Genomic DNA, 20,320 nt, shown 5'->3' on the forward strand with positions numbered 1-20,320 from the left:
AGAGCTGACAAAAGGAAGAGGATACAATCAACATTTATCATTTATGAATATTAGATTTATATAAACTAATATTTATATGATGTTTCCTGCAATAACTGCATTTAAACTGCACTGTTAACAGGAAATATCAGTGTAAAAATATATGTATTTAGCTAATAAGACCTATTAAAGTAACTATCTTAAATCATTTACAGTTACATTTCTTTATGAAATGTCACAGGCCACTAATAAAATTCATGGCAATGTTTTAGGTTTATGGTGGACTGTGTAAACCAAAGTCTATTTTTCAAACATAGAATATATGGAGAATGGAGTAAAAAGCTTTTTTTTTAAAGTTTGTTGTTGTTGTTAGAATATTAGATATTAAAACTAAATGCAGATGTTGGAAAAATTTTCTTAAGAACAGTGTCACTTGAAACTATTTTATCATCCTTTAAGTTTGTTTACATTTTTAGATTTAGGTTGTTTCTGTAGAACCCATGGATTTTCACAGCTGTATAGAGAGAAGAATGGATGATTGGAGCACATGTGAAAATGTGTGCAGGCAGGACAATAATATACTACTGAAAAGCCACTGCTGAAACTTGGGCATAAACCACACTCCCATTCCAAAACCATCCTCTGTCTCTACTCCAACCATTTAAGTCTCCTGTTATTCCTCCATTCTTGGAATCCTATTAGCCTGAAGTCAAGCTCAATAAGGTGAAGATCCTACAAAGCAAAGGGGCTTACTCTGGGTCTAAAAATGCTGTAAGTCCAAACTGGATTTTTTGAACACTGGGCTTAATATGCTTTACAGCTACATCCAGTTTCCTGAATGTTACAATCTATCCACCGTTATCCAAATTGTAGTCTAGGTAGTCTAACAGCAGCCAAAAACACACTGCAAAAATGAGTGATAGCATCTGTCAAACAGTGATAGCATGTCTCCTGTCAAAGGCAGGAGAATGTGAAAGGGTTTTTAAACTATCCACAGAACCTTTCTAACACAGTCTTAACCAAAAGTGTACATTATTTTCTTCAAAAATAGTTATGTTCTATTTTTTAACAACTTATATACAAAACAAATGTTAAAAGATGTTTTAACAATTTGACTTACAACCGATTAAACAATAATTTGTTGATTCCGAAATGCAGACTGACAAAGGTCAGTCTGTTGTTAAGATGCATACAAATGTAAAACTGTACTGCATGCAGACAGCAAGGTCATGAACCAGTCAACCAACCCAACCCAGTGGAGCCTGACACAGTCATACCTTGTTTTAGGTTTATGTAAACGTTGGCCTGTGCTTGTCCTGGGTATGGAGAAGCTGTTGATCTCTTGACTGGATTAGAGAAATGCTCAATCACACTCTCAACAGGTGGTCATTCAGTGTACACAAGATGTAACTGGGATCATGGAGACTTTAGCTTTAGAGAATTGTGAACAAAGGTGCAGAAGATCAGGAGCAGTGCTGCCCCCTATAAGGGTGCCGAAGTACTGGAAAAGGATCTTTTCCCATTAGAAAGATGCAAATAAATAAACAATGGTTGTCGCTGATGTTGACCTAATTTACTTTATTCATACATTACTTGTGGTGCTACTGTGTACAAAAAGACATGGTTTGGTACTAAAATAATACAATATGACAAATTACAAATGATTTCTTTTTAAAATTATTTTTTTCTTGTCTAACATGAGTAATGTATATGCTCAATCCACTTTTCTACCATCTAATAAGACAAATATAGCATACATTCAGTGCATCTTTTTAAAATGTGCAAATCCAAAATGTGTCACTACTAGGGGTGATGATAAGGGAGCTGATACCACAAGTCAGAAAAGGGGGGGGGGTCTAAAGTTGCGGCACTGTGTTGCATACTACTGAAGTAATCGCCCAGGATAAATTTACAGCCTCCATGCTTGCAGACTCTTAACATATACATTACTGAGAAAGTCCACAGGCACGAAGGAGTGTCTAATGCTGCCATTCATCTAGGCTGTAAGGGGGGGTGGGGGGGCAATTTTTTAAATTCCCATGTCATCTTAGGATGTAGGCTTCAGCAGACTTTGCTTGTGGAATTAAACAAACTTGGACATAACAACATAAACAAAGGGGAATTAATTTGATCACAAATTCTTTTTGCTCAATTTATTTAGCTTAAAAAAAAAGGTTTTACATTTTATTGTAACTGCAGTCTTCAATATCAATAGGTCCACTGGCTATGACACTGGAACATATTCTAAAATTTGTATTAAGATGCAGCTTCACAGATTTGATGTTAGACAAGGTACACAGGTAAAGGCTTACTTTCTGTAATACACTGAGGGGTCCTATAATGATAGTTAGTTAATGAGTTGAGTTGGGTGTGGTAGAACAAGAGAAATCTGTTAGGTGCAAAGAACGCTTTAGACTATCTATGTATGTGTATATGTATATGTGTGTGTGTGTGTGTGTATGTGTGTGCATACACTACAATAAGCAGACTGTTTAACAGGAGCTGTTAAATATTGCTATAAACTGCTGTTTGCTATCTGCAGTGTGACAGAGTCCATGCATCCACTAGGGTCATCCACTCAGATAGCAGCCATTCTAATCATGGTGGCGATTATGCAACAGAGTTTGGATGGTTACTTAAAAGTTTTTTCTGTTATTCTGTTAACTGTCAAAACAACCAGTATGGCCAACAAGTACAAGCTCCTACATTCTCTGTGTACTCAGGAGAGCTGCAATTGGTAAATCATAGAATGTTTTAGTATTGGTGAAAACTGCTCTTCAAGATGAACCTGTGGTGATTTATTGGAATATACTGATTAAAAACAATAGTGACTGGGAAGTACCATTGCACTGCAAGTTGTGTATCACCTGCAAATAACCTGCAAGTGAGATGGATTATCAAAATTACAACACAACATGTACTCTATTCATAAAACATAAATATCACGTTGAAAAAATACTTGGTTCATGATCAACAACCTAAAGTTCAAATTAGATCATGTATAGCAGTGAAAGCAAAAAAAGCATTATCAGCACCAGGAAGATCTCACAAAAGCATGGCAAAGGAATGAAATAAAAGACCCCAAACACACCCAGGATAGGAACTCAATGCATGAGACATATGTTAATCAAGCTATTGATGCTATTGTGATGCAACAACTCAACTAGAACCAATAAAAATGAAAGAAAAAGAAGAAAAGGTATAAGTGATTCTTGTTTAGCTTGAATGAAGTTAACTTATTGTATCTTAATGCAGTTATATGTATTATTATATGTAATAATAATAATAATAATAATAATAATAATAATCAGAATCACATTATTCCACCAAGTATGTGTATACACATACAAGGAATTTGTCTTGGTGAGTGCCCACATGTATGATTTAACCTACTAAAACAACTGGACAGCACATATACAACAACAGTATTTGACTATAACAGAAAAAAGAAAAAATGTAATAAAACAGGATATAGAATAAGAAATAAGTAAATAATAAAAATAAAACTTACAAAAGCTAAGGATATCTGTACATGTGAGATATGTATGCTATACACACACACACACACACACACACACACACACATACACACATACACACATACATATATATATATATACAGAAGTTCAGTTTAAAAGTGCAAAATGTCCACTGTGGTTGGTGAGTGCTACAGCTTTGGGGAAAAAGCTGTTAGCATGTCTAGTAGTGCTGGCTCTGATAGCCCTGAGTCTTCTACCAGAGGTCAGTAGCTGAAAAAGTTGATGTCCAGGATGAGAAGGGTCAGCAATTATTTTGCTGGTGCATTTCCTCACCCTGCTGGTATAAATGTCCTGAAGTGGTGGCAGGCTACACCCAATAATCTTCTCTGCCGTCCTGATTATGCACTGGAGTTTGGCTCGTTCCTGTGAGGTGGACAAACCAAACCAGATGATTATAATTAATAATCTGAATAATTATAATGAATAATTTCACCTTCACTCTGAGCTGGAAATTGTAAAAATTGTAAAACTGTAAAATTGTACATTGTATATAATCATATTCATACATTCCCTTTTGATTCATTATTTATCAGGAGGGGTAATTATGTTAAAATGCTGTTTGTCGACTACAGTTCAGCATTTAACACTATTATCCCCTCCAGACTCACTACCAAGTTGGAGGATCTAAGACTGCATCCATCCCTGTGTGACTGGATCTCCAACTTCCTAACAAACCACAATCAGTACGGGTGGGCAACTGTGTCTCATCCACCCTCACCCTCAGCACTGGAGTTTCCCAGGATTGTGTCTTAAGCCCCCTGCTCTACTCACTGTACACCTATGACTGCACAGCCAATTCCAGCTCCACCATCATTGTCATGTTTGCTGGTGATACCGTCATCATGCACCTGATCTCAAACGACGAGAGGGCCTACCTGGAGGAGATTAATTCCTGGCACGTGCCAGGAAAATAATCTCCTCCTAAATGTCAGCAAGGCAAAGGAGATGCTTGTGGACTGCTGCAAGAAGCAAGAGCGGCACTACCAACCTGTGAGGATCAACAGAACCATGGTGGAGAGAGAAGACAGTTTCAGGTACCTTGGAGTTCACATCTCGCCGGACCTGTCCTGGTCCCGCCACACCAACTCCCTGGCAAAGAAGGCTCGTCGGCGTCTTTACCACCTCAAACGCCTAAGAGACTTCAGACTGCCCTCCAAGGTACTGCGAAATTTGTACACCTGCACTATTGAGAGCATCCTCGTGGTGAAAATCACAGTCTGGTTTGTGAACTGTATGTATCTCTCCTCGGCAACGGGCCGAGCAATCACCAAAGGCATTTCACTGCGAGTTATACTGTCTTGACTATGTATGTGACAAATAAACTTTGATTTGAATTATTTGATTTACAGATGATGTAAAGACGGACTCAATGATCACTGTGTAGAAATGGATCATCAGACTCTGCAGCAGGTTGAATTTCTTTAACTGTCGAGGTGTTGTAGTATGAAGTGCAGGGCCAAACTGACCGTATTGTCGAAAGACCCGTTTGCTCTATATGCAAACTGCAGGGGATCGAGCAGAGGGTTTGTAACAATCTTCAGGTGGGCTAGGACCAGACGTTCAAATACCTTCATGACTACAGTGGTCAGCGCTACTGGCCTGTAGTCCTTTAATCCAGTTATGTTAATTTTGTTGGGGACTGGAATGATGGTGGGCATCTTGAAACAAGTTGGAACAGAGCCGAGTTGCAGTGATTTATTGAGTGATTTATAATAATAATAGCGATTTATAATAATAGTAGTAGTAGTACTAGTAGTGGTAGCAGCAGCAGTATCTCTATTGCAGTCTTTACCAAATTAATTTATTAAGTACTGTCCCTTTAAATGTTTCCCTTCGTTTCCTCTATTCGTTTGACAAAGTTCCAGGAAATTTAGCTATCAGTTAGAAAACTAGCTAAAGATAGACAAATATGGCTTGAGTTCATGTGAAATATACACGTGGAACTGAATTTTGGTTTAGTAGCTAAACACGTTTTAAGACAAATTGGAGATTCCTCAAACACAGTATAGGTTAGCTAGAGACATCAACTTGAACACCTGAAAGTAAAGGTGGGAATTCCGTTAGCTGAGTAGCTAGTTAGCTACCGACTTGATGAAGAGTTTACTTCTGTTTGAGGTGGCGTTGGTTAAGTAGATGGACTGTATGTGGTAGTGGAATATATTCGAGTATTTCAAGAATATAGCTACGAATATTTTTTACGGTTTCAGTTTAAGCCAAAGGAATCTATTTAAAGAAAAATAAAGAACCGATTCAGACGAGCTGACTAGAGTTAACCAATGGCAGGTGGTAAGTAGCTAACTGGTTATCTTACACACCGATAGCAGCAGAAATGTGTCACTGGCTGTAAACACCTTAGCGAATATTTTGTTCTGGCTAATGATAGCTAACGCTCACTAACGCTAGCTAGGTTAAGGAACTAATCATTTGTCGCAGTTGAGTAACCGCTAGGTAAATATAATTTACAGTCAGTTAGCCAACTTGACTAGCTATGTGAACTAAAAGACCATGGTTCATATTTTAAAAGTTAAGTTTTATACGGCGCTCCCGGTAACGTTAAACGTCTATAGCTTAATGTAAGTATCTACCTAATTAGCTAGAACTAACAAGTAATACGTTAGCTAGCTAGGTTAACCATAGGTTAGGTTAGTGAGCAGATCTTAAGATATCGTTCTATTTATCTAGCTAACCTAACTTGGCGTTAGCTACTGGGTTACCGTTTTGACCGGGCAGTAGTGGCAACTTAATTTGTCTGGTTACCGATAGAGAACCGCTCTATGTATACAGAGAATTACCTCCTGCCCGTTTTGGTGCAAATATCACGCAAGTCTTGATCTTGGCTATAATATATACAAACAGCGTCTTGTGGAAATAATAGTTGAAAAATTGCATGCGCATGATGTTTTGTATGATTCTCCCCACAGAATCACTGTCGTTACTGAATTAATTCCGTACGCGATATAAGATCAGATTTAGTATAATATAGCAGCAATTGTTTTATAGGGCAGTCCTATTTGTTTTAAAGGGTTCCATGTTGCGGTTCAGTTGTAAGCTTCCACACTAGTCTCTCGGGGTCTGCGCATGCTGAATGAAGTCTTTAAAGTTGAGAAGAGTGGCTTTAGCGTGAAAAATGGAGCGAGGACAACTAGCAGCCTAAAACCTCCGAAGCCCCTCTTCGCAGAGGAAGCTGTTATGCAAGTTGTGAAATGTGACTGACCAACAAACGAAGAAATAAATATTTTAGACGTGAAAAATAATCTGCAGCAATATCGTTTGGTAAAAGAACTAGCACACATGTATTTCATTGTATAGATGTTTCATAATATCTTGATAAACGGTCATGAATAGTGCTAAATGACCAATAAATCTTGGGCTTGTATTAATTTTCTTTTTAGTTTGCTTTTCTTCTTTTGTCATCTTCCGTTTACATTTCTTGTACAGTCTGGATATAGTGACAGTTTTAGCAAAAACCTTTATCACAAACGTGATAAAAAGAAACGACTGATTCTTTAAGCGGTATCCATCATTCTCTTAGACCTTTTTAAGTAGAATGAGGTGGGATTTGAGAGATTAAGGTAAATGCGGAATTAAACATCTAATTTTGAGAGGAGTGAGAACTTTTCAGAAGTTAAGGACACTGCACAGTGAATATAAGCAAAAAGATTTTGAAGTTTATTTAAAAGCAGGGCAAAATACCTGGTAAACAATACAAACCTGAAGATATACATATATATAGATCTTGTGCCTCTCTGAGAGGAACTTGCATGTCAGTTTCACATTGTGAAACCCAGATGTTTTGACTTTTTGCATGTAATTTTCGATTTTATTGTAATTCTCTTAGTACCTTTTATTACTGTTAGGTTTACTGGTAGGATTGGGATTATCCATTTCTCTAATGTTGGGACTTGGGTAATGGCTAGTGCTACTGTTAGTAGTAAGGACTGCTTCAGTTGAAGAGCAATTAGGATCTAACTGCACAGTGAACAAGCATTAATATAGGTGGAGGTACTGTGTGTAACTGCACAGACCTGTTTGGATGGAAGTGTTGTCTTTAGCAGTGTTCAGACTTGTGTGGGTGGAGGTAATGTCTCGGGTAGTGGCCAAGGCTATATATGTGAGTTTACTCTAGCATTGGCCATGTGGGTGGAGGTGCAGTCTCTTGCTCGCTCCTCCTTAGGCTACAAGATCATGTTAGTCTTGGGTCACCCAAACAATTTCTAGGCATTTATCTGGACAGTATGTGTTCATTTCAATGTAGAATACACCATATACAACAGATACATAAACAATAATATGAAAATCAATTCAGAAATGTAATTAAAAGAAACATTTGTGTATTTTCAAAAATAGCTATTGATAGCTTGATAGATTTTTGTGCAAAGACATTTCAGGATAATTACTAGACACAAACACAGTTAAAATGGAACAGTTATAGACTGTTCAGAATAAAGCCCCACTTTTAACATAAGGTATGTGGTATCTTGAACAGGGAAACAAAATTAAAAAAAAAGAAGCTTAGGAATTTGTACAATAGAATCATTTTCCCTTTATTTTTTAGCAAATAAACACTGTCATGACATATCTTAAAACATTTGTGGAAGCAATAAGATATAGATACAGCGGGTGAAATAAGTATTGAACATGTTACCAATTTTCTACGTAAATATATTTCTATAGGTGCTATTGACATGGAATTCTCACCAGATGTCGGTAACAACCCATCCAATCCACACATGCAAAGAAATCAAACCATAGTTTCATAATAACAAGAAGTGATGAAGCATTGCTATGGCAACATGCATCATTGCAAGTTATGACTTGGTTACTTTCGACATGTGTATTAAATCCAAAATAGTTACACCTGATATTCTGCCTCATTTACAAATATGTATATTAGCTTACTTAAAAAGGCCAAACACTGAGTTAGATGGCTAAATTACCCAAATTTCAATGCATTTCAAATAGCTTTCTTACTAAAATAGTATCCATGTATATTTATTTTACTTGTGTAAAAAGAAATCTGTTGTCATATTTAAACATCCATTCTTCTGCCACCATTGCTGCTAAACTTCATTATCCACCATCCGTGAGCAGCTCTGCATATTGTGTTGCATTTTGCGTTGCATTATGCGGCAGTAGTGTCCATCCTATCCACACTAAAGAAGTAGTAGCTTGTAGGCAAGCCTAATGCTCTGGTATGCATCAGTTAAGAGGTTCAACTGGAGTAGCACGTTGTAGCAGCAGAGAGGACACAGTTGTCCCATCTACTTGACGGTCACTGTCATTGTCATCCTTTACAGTATAAGCATCTGCTACTGATTGTTTGTGTTGACTACTGCTGTCCATAGCTTTGCAGTACTGTTCATAGTTTTTTTGGCAGTGACGCCATCAACAAATTTGAGCAAATGTCTATGCAGGTCTTCCATATCTCCCAGTGGAACTTCACCAAAGTTCCTTGGGTGAAGAAGCGACAGATCTACGTGGGAACACAGATGTTGTTGATGTGTCAAATTGTCGCTCAATACTGCTCACAATAGGGTCCACTCTCTGGTTGTACACTTGAATTTGATATTTGTTCAGTGGATCAGAAGTTGAGGTACCCTCATCTGAGCATTGTTCGCCGTCCATGCGTTTTTGCTGTATTTGCCATTTCACAGGAAGAGACTCTTCCACAACAAGATCTTCATCCAGATCCAGTTCATTCAGCTGGTCATTAGCACATTGAGCAAAATCAAGATTGAAAGTCTTCCCACAGCATTCCCTATTCTTCAGCAATTCATCCACCGTATGGTACACAGTCATCAGATCTAGCTGCACAGTTTGTAGATACTTGGACAATGCTGTAGTGTGGGAGAATACTTGCAGATATACATGTGCAGTCAGAACTGTTTCAAACTTCAGGACACTGTCAATGTATCCCTTCGCCTTGGCCTTAATGGCTGCTTGGACCTCATGAGCAACTAGTATGGCATTGACAGTGGTGGTGTGGTGGTAATTTCCACAAAAAGACATCCTCTTGGGTCGTTGAATGAACCAAACACTTTCTTCAAGGCAGCATCCTTCTACCACCACCTGGTTTCTCCGATAGTTCGGTCATTTGAATCGTTTCTCACCGGTGGACTGTTGACTCCAGATGTTCATTCGTGGCTAAGATTCCTGAAAGAATACTGCAATGTCATTCAGTAGTGAGAATAGCGATGTGCTAGTCACCACAACACTTGTAGCTTCAGTCACAATGAGATTTAATATATGTGCATGGCACCAGACATGGATCTGCATAGGAGCTTCTTTTGATAGCAGGGTACTGAAGCCTTTGTAGTGCCCCTGCATGTTTGATGCACCATCAGTTGAGTTTCCAATGCAGTTCTTAAGATCAAGCTTCAGTCCAAGCAGAACGTGATAAACAAGTTGCACAAAAGCTTCGCCAGTAGATCCCTCGCATTTCACCACACTCGCCAATCTTTCTTGGATAGTGCCCATGTTATCAACATATCTCACAACAACAGAGTACTGGTCCTGTGTTGATGTGTCTTGAGAATGAGCAACATCTCAATCTCATGTTGCTTCTTGCTTTTGCTCTTCTGGAAAACTTCAGGAATCATACTTCCCAAGTAGTTTTACAATTTCCAGAAACGTCCTATGGTTGATCTCCTCATCGTGTGGTTGCTGCTTCTTCATTATGTCCTCTGTAGCTCAGCCCCCTTTTACCAATAGGTTTGACCACTTCTGTGACCCTTTCTATTACTTGTCATTTTTCTTACCTCATTTTGATGACTGTGTGAGCAAGTTAGAAACGTTGAACTGTTTCTGATCAAGAAAATATGCTGCAGAACATCTCAAATGAGCATAAGAGTGTTCGTGTTCTTCAACATACATATGAATATGTCGCCAGTTACTCATTCCCTCAATGAAGATTAATCTGAGGCGCTGGAAAATGCTAAACACACTGAACAATGAAGAGAATGGTTGTCTTTGTTGTATGACAACCACCATCTATTTGAACCATGAAACACCTTTTCACCACTTTGTCAGTTTTTTGATTAGGGTAGTAGTTCCAAAACAGCACACATTCTTTATATCTATATGGTTTCTTAAAGTAGATTTGCTCTGGTGATTGCACATGAACGGTAGGTACCGAATCCATTTCATCCTCTTGTTCACATACTTCACCAGGCCCATCTGGCCTGGGACTGGTATTAGTACCTTTGAACAGATCCACTAGGTTTCTGCACATTGAAGGACTTTCTTTTTCTTTCGATCACGTTCTTCCTGAGCCCCGCCTTTTCTCCTTGTCTGTTTAGTTTCATCTGTATTTGGCAACAGATGCTGATTGGCTGAAATGAACGACAATGATACGACGAGGTCATGAGTAGGTGTTAATAGAACTTAATTCAATCCCAAACAATTGCCCATATAGGTGGTTAAAGCAAAGTAAGTTATAAACTATGAAGAATAATAAACTATGAATGTTCCCTCCTAATATGAAAAATTCCTATCCTGTGCTTTATACCTTTATTTCATCATACTAATAATTACAGCTGAAAACCACTAATTATCGCTTATGCAGACGACCAGAGAACAATAAAATGCGTAATGCATAATGTACACTAATTATTAGTATAGGAGAATTTAAATACTAGATATGAGAGAAAACAAATTGAAATAATGTATATGCTACCCGAAATTTAGCGTTATCGAAACAGAAATTGAAAAAAGGCAATTTTGACCAAATCTGTCGCTGCAACATTGTGTACTGACAGCTAAACCAACTTGATGACGTAATACAGTATATTGTAGGACTATATAAATCGCAGTACCAGACAGATAATGTTTAGTAGTTAATTTTAATGTCAAACACCAACCAGTATGTAAAATTTATTTCATGAAAGGGCTGGCCCATAACCAGACTAGAGTCCGTGTCCCAGCAGGCATTGCTCAAATGCCCTAATGGCCAGTCCGCCCCTGCTCACGGAGCCCAGAAAAAAAACAAAAAAACTGAATCAAAAAGTTGCCTGTGCACTTTATCTGAACAGCAGTGGGCCTTGTGTGTGCTTCCCTTAGGTTCAGTTGAGCTGTAAAACCCAGCAACACATGCCATGACCACCATACATAGCAGGAGGCTTTTTTTTTTTTTTTTTTCCCATCTACATGAGAACAGCGTCATATCACATACATAGCATGTTTCAAACTGTGCATATTCTCAACAACATGGCTCGGTTCTGTTGGTGCCAGTCTGTCTACATTTCTTCATCCACTTGAGTCATAGGAGTTTATGGTTGTTATTAGGAAAATTATATGCTAGTAAACTAGTGACTAGTAAACTCTAAACAAACATCAATATTCCCAATGCTAGACACAATGTGAATGTAGCATGTTTAGTTTGTAAGTAACCTGAGAATTTGTCCTAAAACGATGATAATTTGTTAAAACATTGGTGTCTGAGTCAGTTTTGTTCTGTGCAGGGCTTAAAAATTAAATAATTTTTTCGCTCTGAACAGTCTGAAGAATCTTATAATTTCTGTTCGTGCGTTTCGACCCCAGCATAACTTTCATAATTTCATAATAATTTCATAATCAGAATAATTGCATCCCTTTTAAAGATCATCTCTATAAATCATCTAATAATTTCGATAAAATTAAGCAATTTGTTAGTAGGCCAGTTATCCAGCGACTATTTTCTGATCTCTGTTTTTTGCTTTTGTTTAATCACAACCAATAAAAATAATGCCTAACTTTTAATGCTTAACTAATGTTCCGCTTAACTGTAGCTGGTTGACAGGAAAACATTTTGTGGCTCAAACCGTTGTGGACTTGTCACTTTAGCAATGCCGCTGAGATAAAGCCAGGCTGAACATAAAATATCCGGTAACAAGGATTAAAAATGAAATATTCTGTGGAACAGTTAAGGATGGCTGATTTCGGTTTAGTTTTCATTCCTATGGAAATATTGTTCCTTTCTGGTTTTCCTTTTTTTTCTTTGAAATGTGTCAGAGCCCTGGTTCTAAGTAATAATGATAGAGTTTAGGTGTGAATCCTCTTGATCATGTGTGGTACTGCAGAGCCTGAAGAGAGCAAGCAGAACACTCTTTCCTAAAATCCTTGACACTAAACTCTCTCCTGTCCTCTTCAGATTGTTCTTGTGTGCTAATTTTTGGAAAGTGTGTGTATGTGAGAGAGAGAGGAGAGAGTGAGTAAGTGTGTGTGTGAATCAAGACAGATGAAGCTGTCATATCTAGGTCATCTAGGAAAAATTAATAGGTCGAAAATGTTTATACCTAATAAAGAACATGTAAAGTCATCTCAGATGTTTTTAATATGTGGAATTAATTTGAGTGTACAGACTGGTCAAAGACCTGAGCTTGAAGGAAAAACAGACTGTCCAGAGGAGGGCAAGATGTTTTATATATAAAATATGGTATTTTTCGAGCTTTTCAGACAGAGGTCCATCAGGTGTTGAAGCGTCTAAATTTGTAGGAGGAGGACTTAGTTTATATTAGAAAAAGCAGAGGTTTAATCATAACAATTCCATGGATTTCTGTTCTGAGACTGTAGACCAGTTCTTTTTCTTTGAGTTTCTTAATTTCATTGCTGTTATAGTAAGAACTGGCAATGTGAACAGATGTCATTAATATAATGTCCATTAGTATTAAAATGTCACACCACTGGAAATGACAAATCCTTAATTCTGATCATTCTAATTGATTGACTAAATTGGTACTTATTGTAGAATATTGTTTATTATGTTGTTTAACAAACTCTAGCACTTATTATTTATTGCACTTATTGTTTAAGATAGACCTTATATATTTTGTACTTCTAGGTGTCAGTATCGATCCCTGTATTTCTACAGTATTCTAGTTCATTGGTATGTTGGACTCTAACCTACTTTACTGTACTAGGATGTATTCTATGAGTAAATGACAGAGCACTTTTGTAAGTCACTCTGGATAAGAGCGTCTGTTAAATGCCGTAAATGTAAATGATGGTTGAAGATGTTCCACAAACCAGTCAGCAATGTAATCAGTGTTACAGCTGATTGCATCTCCTGCAGGTGATACAGTAAACTCCCCTGCTGTAATGTACATGTGGAGGAATGGGTGAAGGCAATTGATCCTTTTGTGCTGGTTATTTTAGTGGCTGTGTTTAATAAATTTATATGTAGCACGTTTAGAGTGGTTGCAGGCTATCATTCCACGTTTATTATCTGAATGGTCATTTATCTCACTCTTGACAATCATGTCTTTAATGTGTGTGTCTCATCTGTAGGATATTAGTGGAGGATCCTTAACAGGATGCAGTTTCTGCATCATCTTGGAGGATTCTAAATTGTTTAAGTATAATATGAGCCACGGTTTTAATTGTAATATACATTAGCACCAAAGTAATTGTCAAATTTATATTCCTTCATAATTTCTTTTAAAACATTCTCTAGCTACACTTCTAGATCATTGCAATATTTTATCTTTCATCTGTAATGGTATTGAAATCACCACATATAACTTTATTAAAAAGTGAGATTTTTTTTTTAACTGTCCTGCATTACTGTAATTTTCTTTCCAAACAAAAACTAATTTACAAACATTAACCTTCCAAGGATGATTTCTCTTAACCTAAGACTGTAATGATTCCAGTATAAAATAAAAATACAATTCCATCAATTTTAGATTCAATGTTAGTCACCATTAATACATAATCTTTGTGCTTTAAGCATCATTCAAAATTGATGATCTTTATTTCTTTTACGCATAATATTTTGACATTTTTTTTTCTAAATACCGAAGATGGCACCAGTCCAATAATACATATCAGAATTGGGTCAATATCAGCAAAAATGATGGTGGAGAATTTTTTTATGGAAACCTATCCAATACTGACATAAATCTGGCCTGAAAATAGGACAGCAGTGCTTTGTACTACGTGATAACAGCCAGGTTAGTTTAAGCACAATTTATACACTGCTGTAGAGTTTAGCATTTTCTTCACATTGATGATTAAAACTATTGTTCATATGAAATTATCCATGCACTCACACACATGTAATGATTTCCACCACCATCATTTTGATAACCAAGTGTGGACCCAGTGAAGGGAAGAGATTATCTGTCTTTGAGGGAAAGTATTTAAACAAGACAAAATAGCATTTTAGCATTGTTCACTGCCATGAATCCACAACCAAGGGAGATTTGTTTATTAATTCATTCTTTAAAAAAAACACAGTAAGGTTTCCAGTTTGGCTGTGAAGTAAATGAAGTTCAGTAAAAGGTGAAACCTGACAAACTGAGCTGGAGAGGAGAAAAATTAACTGAAAAGTAAAGTACTCTCCATCTCAAATTCATGAAGTTAATTAGTCTATGGCTTTATTCAAACCGCATGGGGGAGGGGGGAGGACAAACTGTTGTTTGCCATTAGTCTAATGAGTTTTAAATTGTATTGTGAATTTTGAGTAATAAACTGAAGAATAAGCTTCAGCTAACTGTCCATAGTTTTTTTTGGGGGGGCTAAAAAGAATAACCATTGAATGAAAAGTCTTGTAGTACAGGTAGTCTTTACTCTCTTATCACGTAGTTGCTGCTGTGTGTTTAATGTGTAACACAAAGAACAGCAATTAAACCACTGAAACAATTACAAGGCCAATATTAAGTTGATGTGGAATAGCGGTTGCATTCAGTAATGAGGAAAAAAAATGTAGAGGAACAATAGTGTAAATTTCAGGAGCCCATGAATGAAGCAGCTGTACTGAGCAGAGAGAGTGAGTGTGCATGTGTCTGCGTGTGGTGGATGTGTTTAGGTGAGTACAGTACAGCTGAGACCCAAGAAGGTGATGACCAAGGCAATAAATAACATCTCAGAGAGAGATACTGATTGTGTGGCAATGGGTAAAAAAAATTAAATGCTTTAGTCTTGTAAAGCCTTTTTTAAATTTAGATTTATCAGGTATCCATGTATAATATCTGTAAAATTGCATGTATAATACATCCCACACAAAAAAATTCCCTGAACAACTCGACCACAGCTCCACAGTAGTTTTTAATGAAAAAAATAGTATATCAGTATCGATATCAGGTGACATTCAAATGCAAGATATAAGAAAAATTGCTACTGTGCCATCTGTTCTTAATGCATTAATGTTAACTATTTGAAGATGACAGAATTTCACATGAAGCATGAAGCAACTGATAGAATATGAAAAGGCATTTGTTCATTGAAGTGTCTCTTGACACTATCGTCATCTGATAAGCTACTTTTGGTGTCGCTATCAGAGCTCTTTCTTCATCTTCCTCACTATTTTTCTCCTGGCCAGAAGAGTTCTCCACTCCTACACTTCTGCTGTATTAAGCTGTCTCTAAACACTTACTCCATAGTCCTGCTGTGTGAGAAGCAACCCCCAGTCTAGACAAGCAGCAACATTTGAGACTTGGTGCCCTATACACTCAGTTACATGCATACAGCCTAATGCACTCAATTAGTCAAAGTCAAGTCAAATTTATTTATATTCTGCTTTTTACAACAGCTATTGTCACGAAGCAGCTGTACACATGTCTGAATCCAAGCCCCCAGTGCGCAAGCCAAGGGCGACAGTGGCAAGGAAAAACCTCTTGGAGCATGAGGAAGAAAACTTGAGAGGAACCAAGACTCAAAAGGTGGCGGGGCATCCTCCTCTGGCCAGCAACAGATACTACAATAGCAAAGATATAAACAATAAGGAGTGATGAGGGCAACACAAGTAGTTGACTGGGGTGGAGGTGTGGTGGGCCACAGCAGGGGACATGAGGGGGTGGTGGGAGGAGCCATGGCAGATGAGACTCAGAAACAACATGATAAAAGTTTTTTAAAAACCTTTTGTTGACAAATACATCTAGTTTAAGCAAAGACTTAAAAAGGAAGGCTCAGCACTGTAAATGTTAAGACTTCTGCAATGGATATCGGCTTCTGGGCAAAATTTTGACTGTTGGTAATTATACTTCACTATACTATATAAACATCTGACAAAAGGATCTAAAGAGTATTTAATAAAATGCCTGACTGTACAGATTTTCAGCCTAGCCTTAAATATTGAGATTGTGTCTGAGTCTATAGGAAGGTTATACAATAGGGTGGGAACTTTATAAGAAAAGGTTTTAAAGGAAATTATTGACTTATTGACCTGTACATTCCAGTACGGGCTTACTGCCCTATACAAACCATTGCAGACTTACTGCCCTGTACACTGCATTACAGACTTGCTGTCCTATAGACTCCAGTGCAGATGTTGATGCCCTGTGCACTCGATTTTAGACTTATTGCCATATACAAACCTTTACAGACTCACTGCTCCATTCACACCAGTGACAATGTTTTCGCTGAGCAGTCATGAATCAGTTCATCGTGATGCTAACTGGCTGAAGCTAATTTCTCAAAAATTGAAATTTCTTAAACATTTTACAGATTTGAGAAGACAAGTGCTAGTACATTTCATGGAATTTATTAAGTAGGATAGTAACAGAATCTCACCAGCCTAGCCTGCAATGCTAAGCTAATACTTTTAAACTTTGCTGGGCTGCAGTGTGAACAGAGCTGGCTTGCAGTGCTTATTTTTTTTATGTAGAAAGATTCCAAATACTAATGCACATGTGATGTCCACATACTGTGCTGGTGTATTTGTTGTATTATCAGTGTTTACAGTCTGTGGGCTTGTGGTTTTTTGCTTGTTTGTTTGTTGTTTTTTTGTGTCATGGTTTAAGGGGTTAGGTTTATGCCTGGAGGGTTTTTTATGTTTTGTTTCCCTTAGCAGTGTTGTGTCCTCCAAAAGAATTGGTATGTGTGTGCATGTGTAACCTTATGTGTGCATCTTTCTACACACTCCCTGATTTCTAGCTCTGCTCAAATTCTGAATACTGTTGTAACTGGTCAGAGTCACAGGAGGAAAAGCTTCCTCCTCATGTACTGTATCCTTCAAAGGACTGCAGTGTCGGCTGCACCCCACTTAACCACATACACACAGACACAAACATTCTCACACACACATACAAATGTGCACTTACACAATTCCCCAGTGGTGCAGTATGAAGAAGGAGGGAAGTAGAGAGAGTGAGGGTTAGATAGAGAGGAAACTAGAGGGAGAGAGAGAGCATAATGTGGACAAAGCCATGTTGGTGTCTCTTCCCCCCTGCCCTTTCACGCCACATAGTATGTTCCAGAACAGCCTCAGAGGTATTTAATTGAGTAAGTGTTCAACCTTGACTGCCAGAAAACGACCCAATTCAGCTGGGTCTTGGTGCCAGGGGAGGGAAGGAGACACAAAGACTGGATCAAAAGAGAGAGAAAGAGAGAGAACGTGAGGGAGCGAAAAGGGGGGTAGACAGGAGAGAGAGAGGGAGGGGCAAGAGCGAGCGAGCGAGGGAGGGAGGGAGGGAGGGAGAGAAACATTATGCTCTGTTCATTGAAGAAACGGAGGGAGGAAGAGAAGCAGCCGTGCCCTTGCAGATAGCAGCACAGGTATTTTATAGCACTCTCCTACACCACACACATACTTACACACACATGTAGGGTGTGACAGGTTGTAGGGTGGGTGGGTGCAAGCAGTAATTGCTAACAAGAGAAAGATACAATGGGGGGGGGTGGGGGTTGAGAGAAGTTGAGAACAGGCAGCATAACATGGGATAAGGGGCTCAGAGATGCTGCAGTGTAGGACCAGCAAACTTCTATAGCTGGGTGTTACCAGCTTACTAGACATTTCCCTGGTTAGTGTGCAGTAAATAAACAAGTCATGGAGAATTTTGATGGCAAGCATGTGTGTCTCCAGCTCAGCTCCACAGTGTCAGCTTGGAAAAAAAGGTGCCCCTCTCTGCATACAGCCACACACTACTGCTCCGAGCAAACACACTTTCACTGCTAAAATATCTGCGTGATTGTGTGCAAGTTCTGCTATGTGGTGATTTGTATGCAGAGTGCATCATAAAATGTTCTACATAACATGATGTTTAAGGTTCTGTCCTAGCATGTGTATGTTTTGTGTCTGTTTCTTTTTTCTTTCCATCTTGCTGGTAGTAGTTGGAGTGTGTTTCTGTGTGTGCGCGTGTGTGTGCGCGTGTGTGTGCGTGTGTAACAGTACAGCATCTGTTATTCTCAGTGTTGAAAGAGTGAAGCCATGTTGTGGGAACTCATGTTGTCAGCAGCAGGTGTGTTTGTGTCTGTGTGTTGTTTGTGTGTGCACAATGGCTATAATGTGGTGTGCACTCCAAAAATACTATATCAGGATAAGTGTGTTCTGAGAGGTGAAGAGAACTGGTGTCTGCTAAGAACATGCGGTACTCACTGAGGGTCACTGGGGTCTGGTGTGTAGTGCAATGGAATCTGGTGTAGGGCTCAGTGGAGATAGTGCTGATTTTCAAGCACTTTTCAACTTTGGATGAAAAATCGTGAAAGTAGATGTGTATTTTGAAATTGCAGTGGTATATTTAATCAAGTTCAAGTTTGGTTTATTTGATAATCATATAATCATAATTTCTATAGAGGAGTAGTAAGGCAATTACAGCATACAAAATGGTGATCCACAACCACATTTGAATAGTTCACTTCTACAGAGGTATTACTCTGTGAATGGTTATCTGGATGGTCTCTGATTGGCTGGTGCAGTCACTAGAACAGTTGTGTATTTTTCCTTAAAGAAAACTGCTTGTGATGTAGGAATTAAATATGTTTTCACCATCAAATAACAGCGCCTACATCAGAAAATTCAAATAATATTGTGAAACATTTTGCTGTCCTTTTTCTCTAAAGTTGATCATTTCCTACTTTTAACAAGTTTATAAAATATGGACATTGAACAGAATGCTACGCATTAGGATCACACTCTGTGCCAGTAGCAGTGGAGAAATTACAGCACTCGGATGCTTTGCCAGCTGCTTTTTCCGATCGTAAACCAGTTTTAAATGTAGAACAAATTGAATTCATGCTGTTTTCCAGAGCTTCCAAAATTTATTTGAATGCCTTGAATATCAGTTCTCTGAAGGGATCCATCGTTGAAAGAGTCACTGAGTATAAGTAGTTTGTGATTTGGTTGGATAACGAATATGCTTTTAAATTGAATACCACTGAGCTTGTAAGTAAACTGAGCTCAGTGGTATTGCTTTGCAATACACAAGTTGTTGAGGCAACATTTATTATTAGCTCCTGATTATGGTGAAGTGATCTATAGATTTACACCTGCTAGCACCCACAAAAAAATCAGCTCTCACATTCATCAGAGCTTAAAATGTAAATAATTTTTTACTTCATGAAAAAGTTGGCTGGCCCTTACTGAACATACATCCGGGAACACATTAGCTTCTGTTTCTGTTTCTCTACCAGTCAGATACCAAAGTACATCACTTCTATGCTGTCTGTCATTATGAAACTTAAATGCTATGGATAAGGATTCTCTGTGAATCCTCAAAACACTTTGGAAGTAAATCATGTTTATCTCCTAAATATTCCCATGATGTTTGTACATAGATATCATATTTAGCAGGTTGTGATCTGACTTATTGATTACATTTACAGCATTTAGCTGACACTTTTATCCAGAGTGACTTATAATTATGACTGAGTACAACTTGAGTAATTGAGGGTTAAGGGTCTTGCTCAGGGGCCCAACAGTGGCATCTTGGCACTTGGGGTGAGGCTTTAACCAGCAACCTTCCAATTGCAAGTCAAGTACCTTAACCACTGAGACACAGCTGAGCTGGTGATATTAGTTGTTAAGCGATGTGTTGGGCTACTAATACTATACTAAGCTAATGATGTTCATAGCTGACCAGAGCTAACCAATGCAATATAATTGTTTT

The 20,320-nt window shown here is 38.0% G+C and overlaps 1 protein-coding gene across 3 annotated transcripts in view; it reads left to right on the top strand.

Moving 5' to 3' along the window:
- The first annotated feature begins 5,387 nt into the window (after positions 1 to 5,387).
- The window catches only part of LOC113590941 (AMP deaminase 2), a 33,968-nt gene continuing 19,035 nt past the window's right edge, over positions 5,388 to 20,320 (top strand). For 2 of the 3 annotated variants that reach the window (XM_035520403.1, XM_035520404.1), the window contains exon 1: positions 5,388 to 5,804. In XM_035520403.1, the coding sequence (XP_035376296.1) occupies positions 5,795 to 5,804 (10 nt within the window). In that variant the 5' untranslated portion in view covers positions 5,388 to 5,794. Of the gene's footprint in view, positions 5,805 to 17,943; positions 17,991 to 20,320 lie in introns of those variants that run through there. The other variant, XM_035520406.1, reaches the window with a different exon arrangement.

This window comes from Electrophorus electricus, chromosome 20 (assembly GCF_013358815.1).
Source record: "Electrophorus electricus isolate fEleEle1 chromosome 20, fEleEle1.pri, whole genome shotgun sequence".
NCBI classification, from domain to species: Eukaryota; Metazoa; Chordata; class Actinopteri; order Gymnotiformes; family Gymnotidae; genus Electrophorus; species Electrophorus electricus.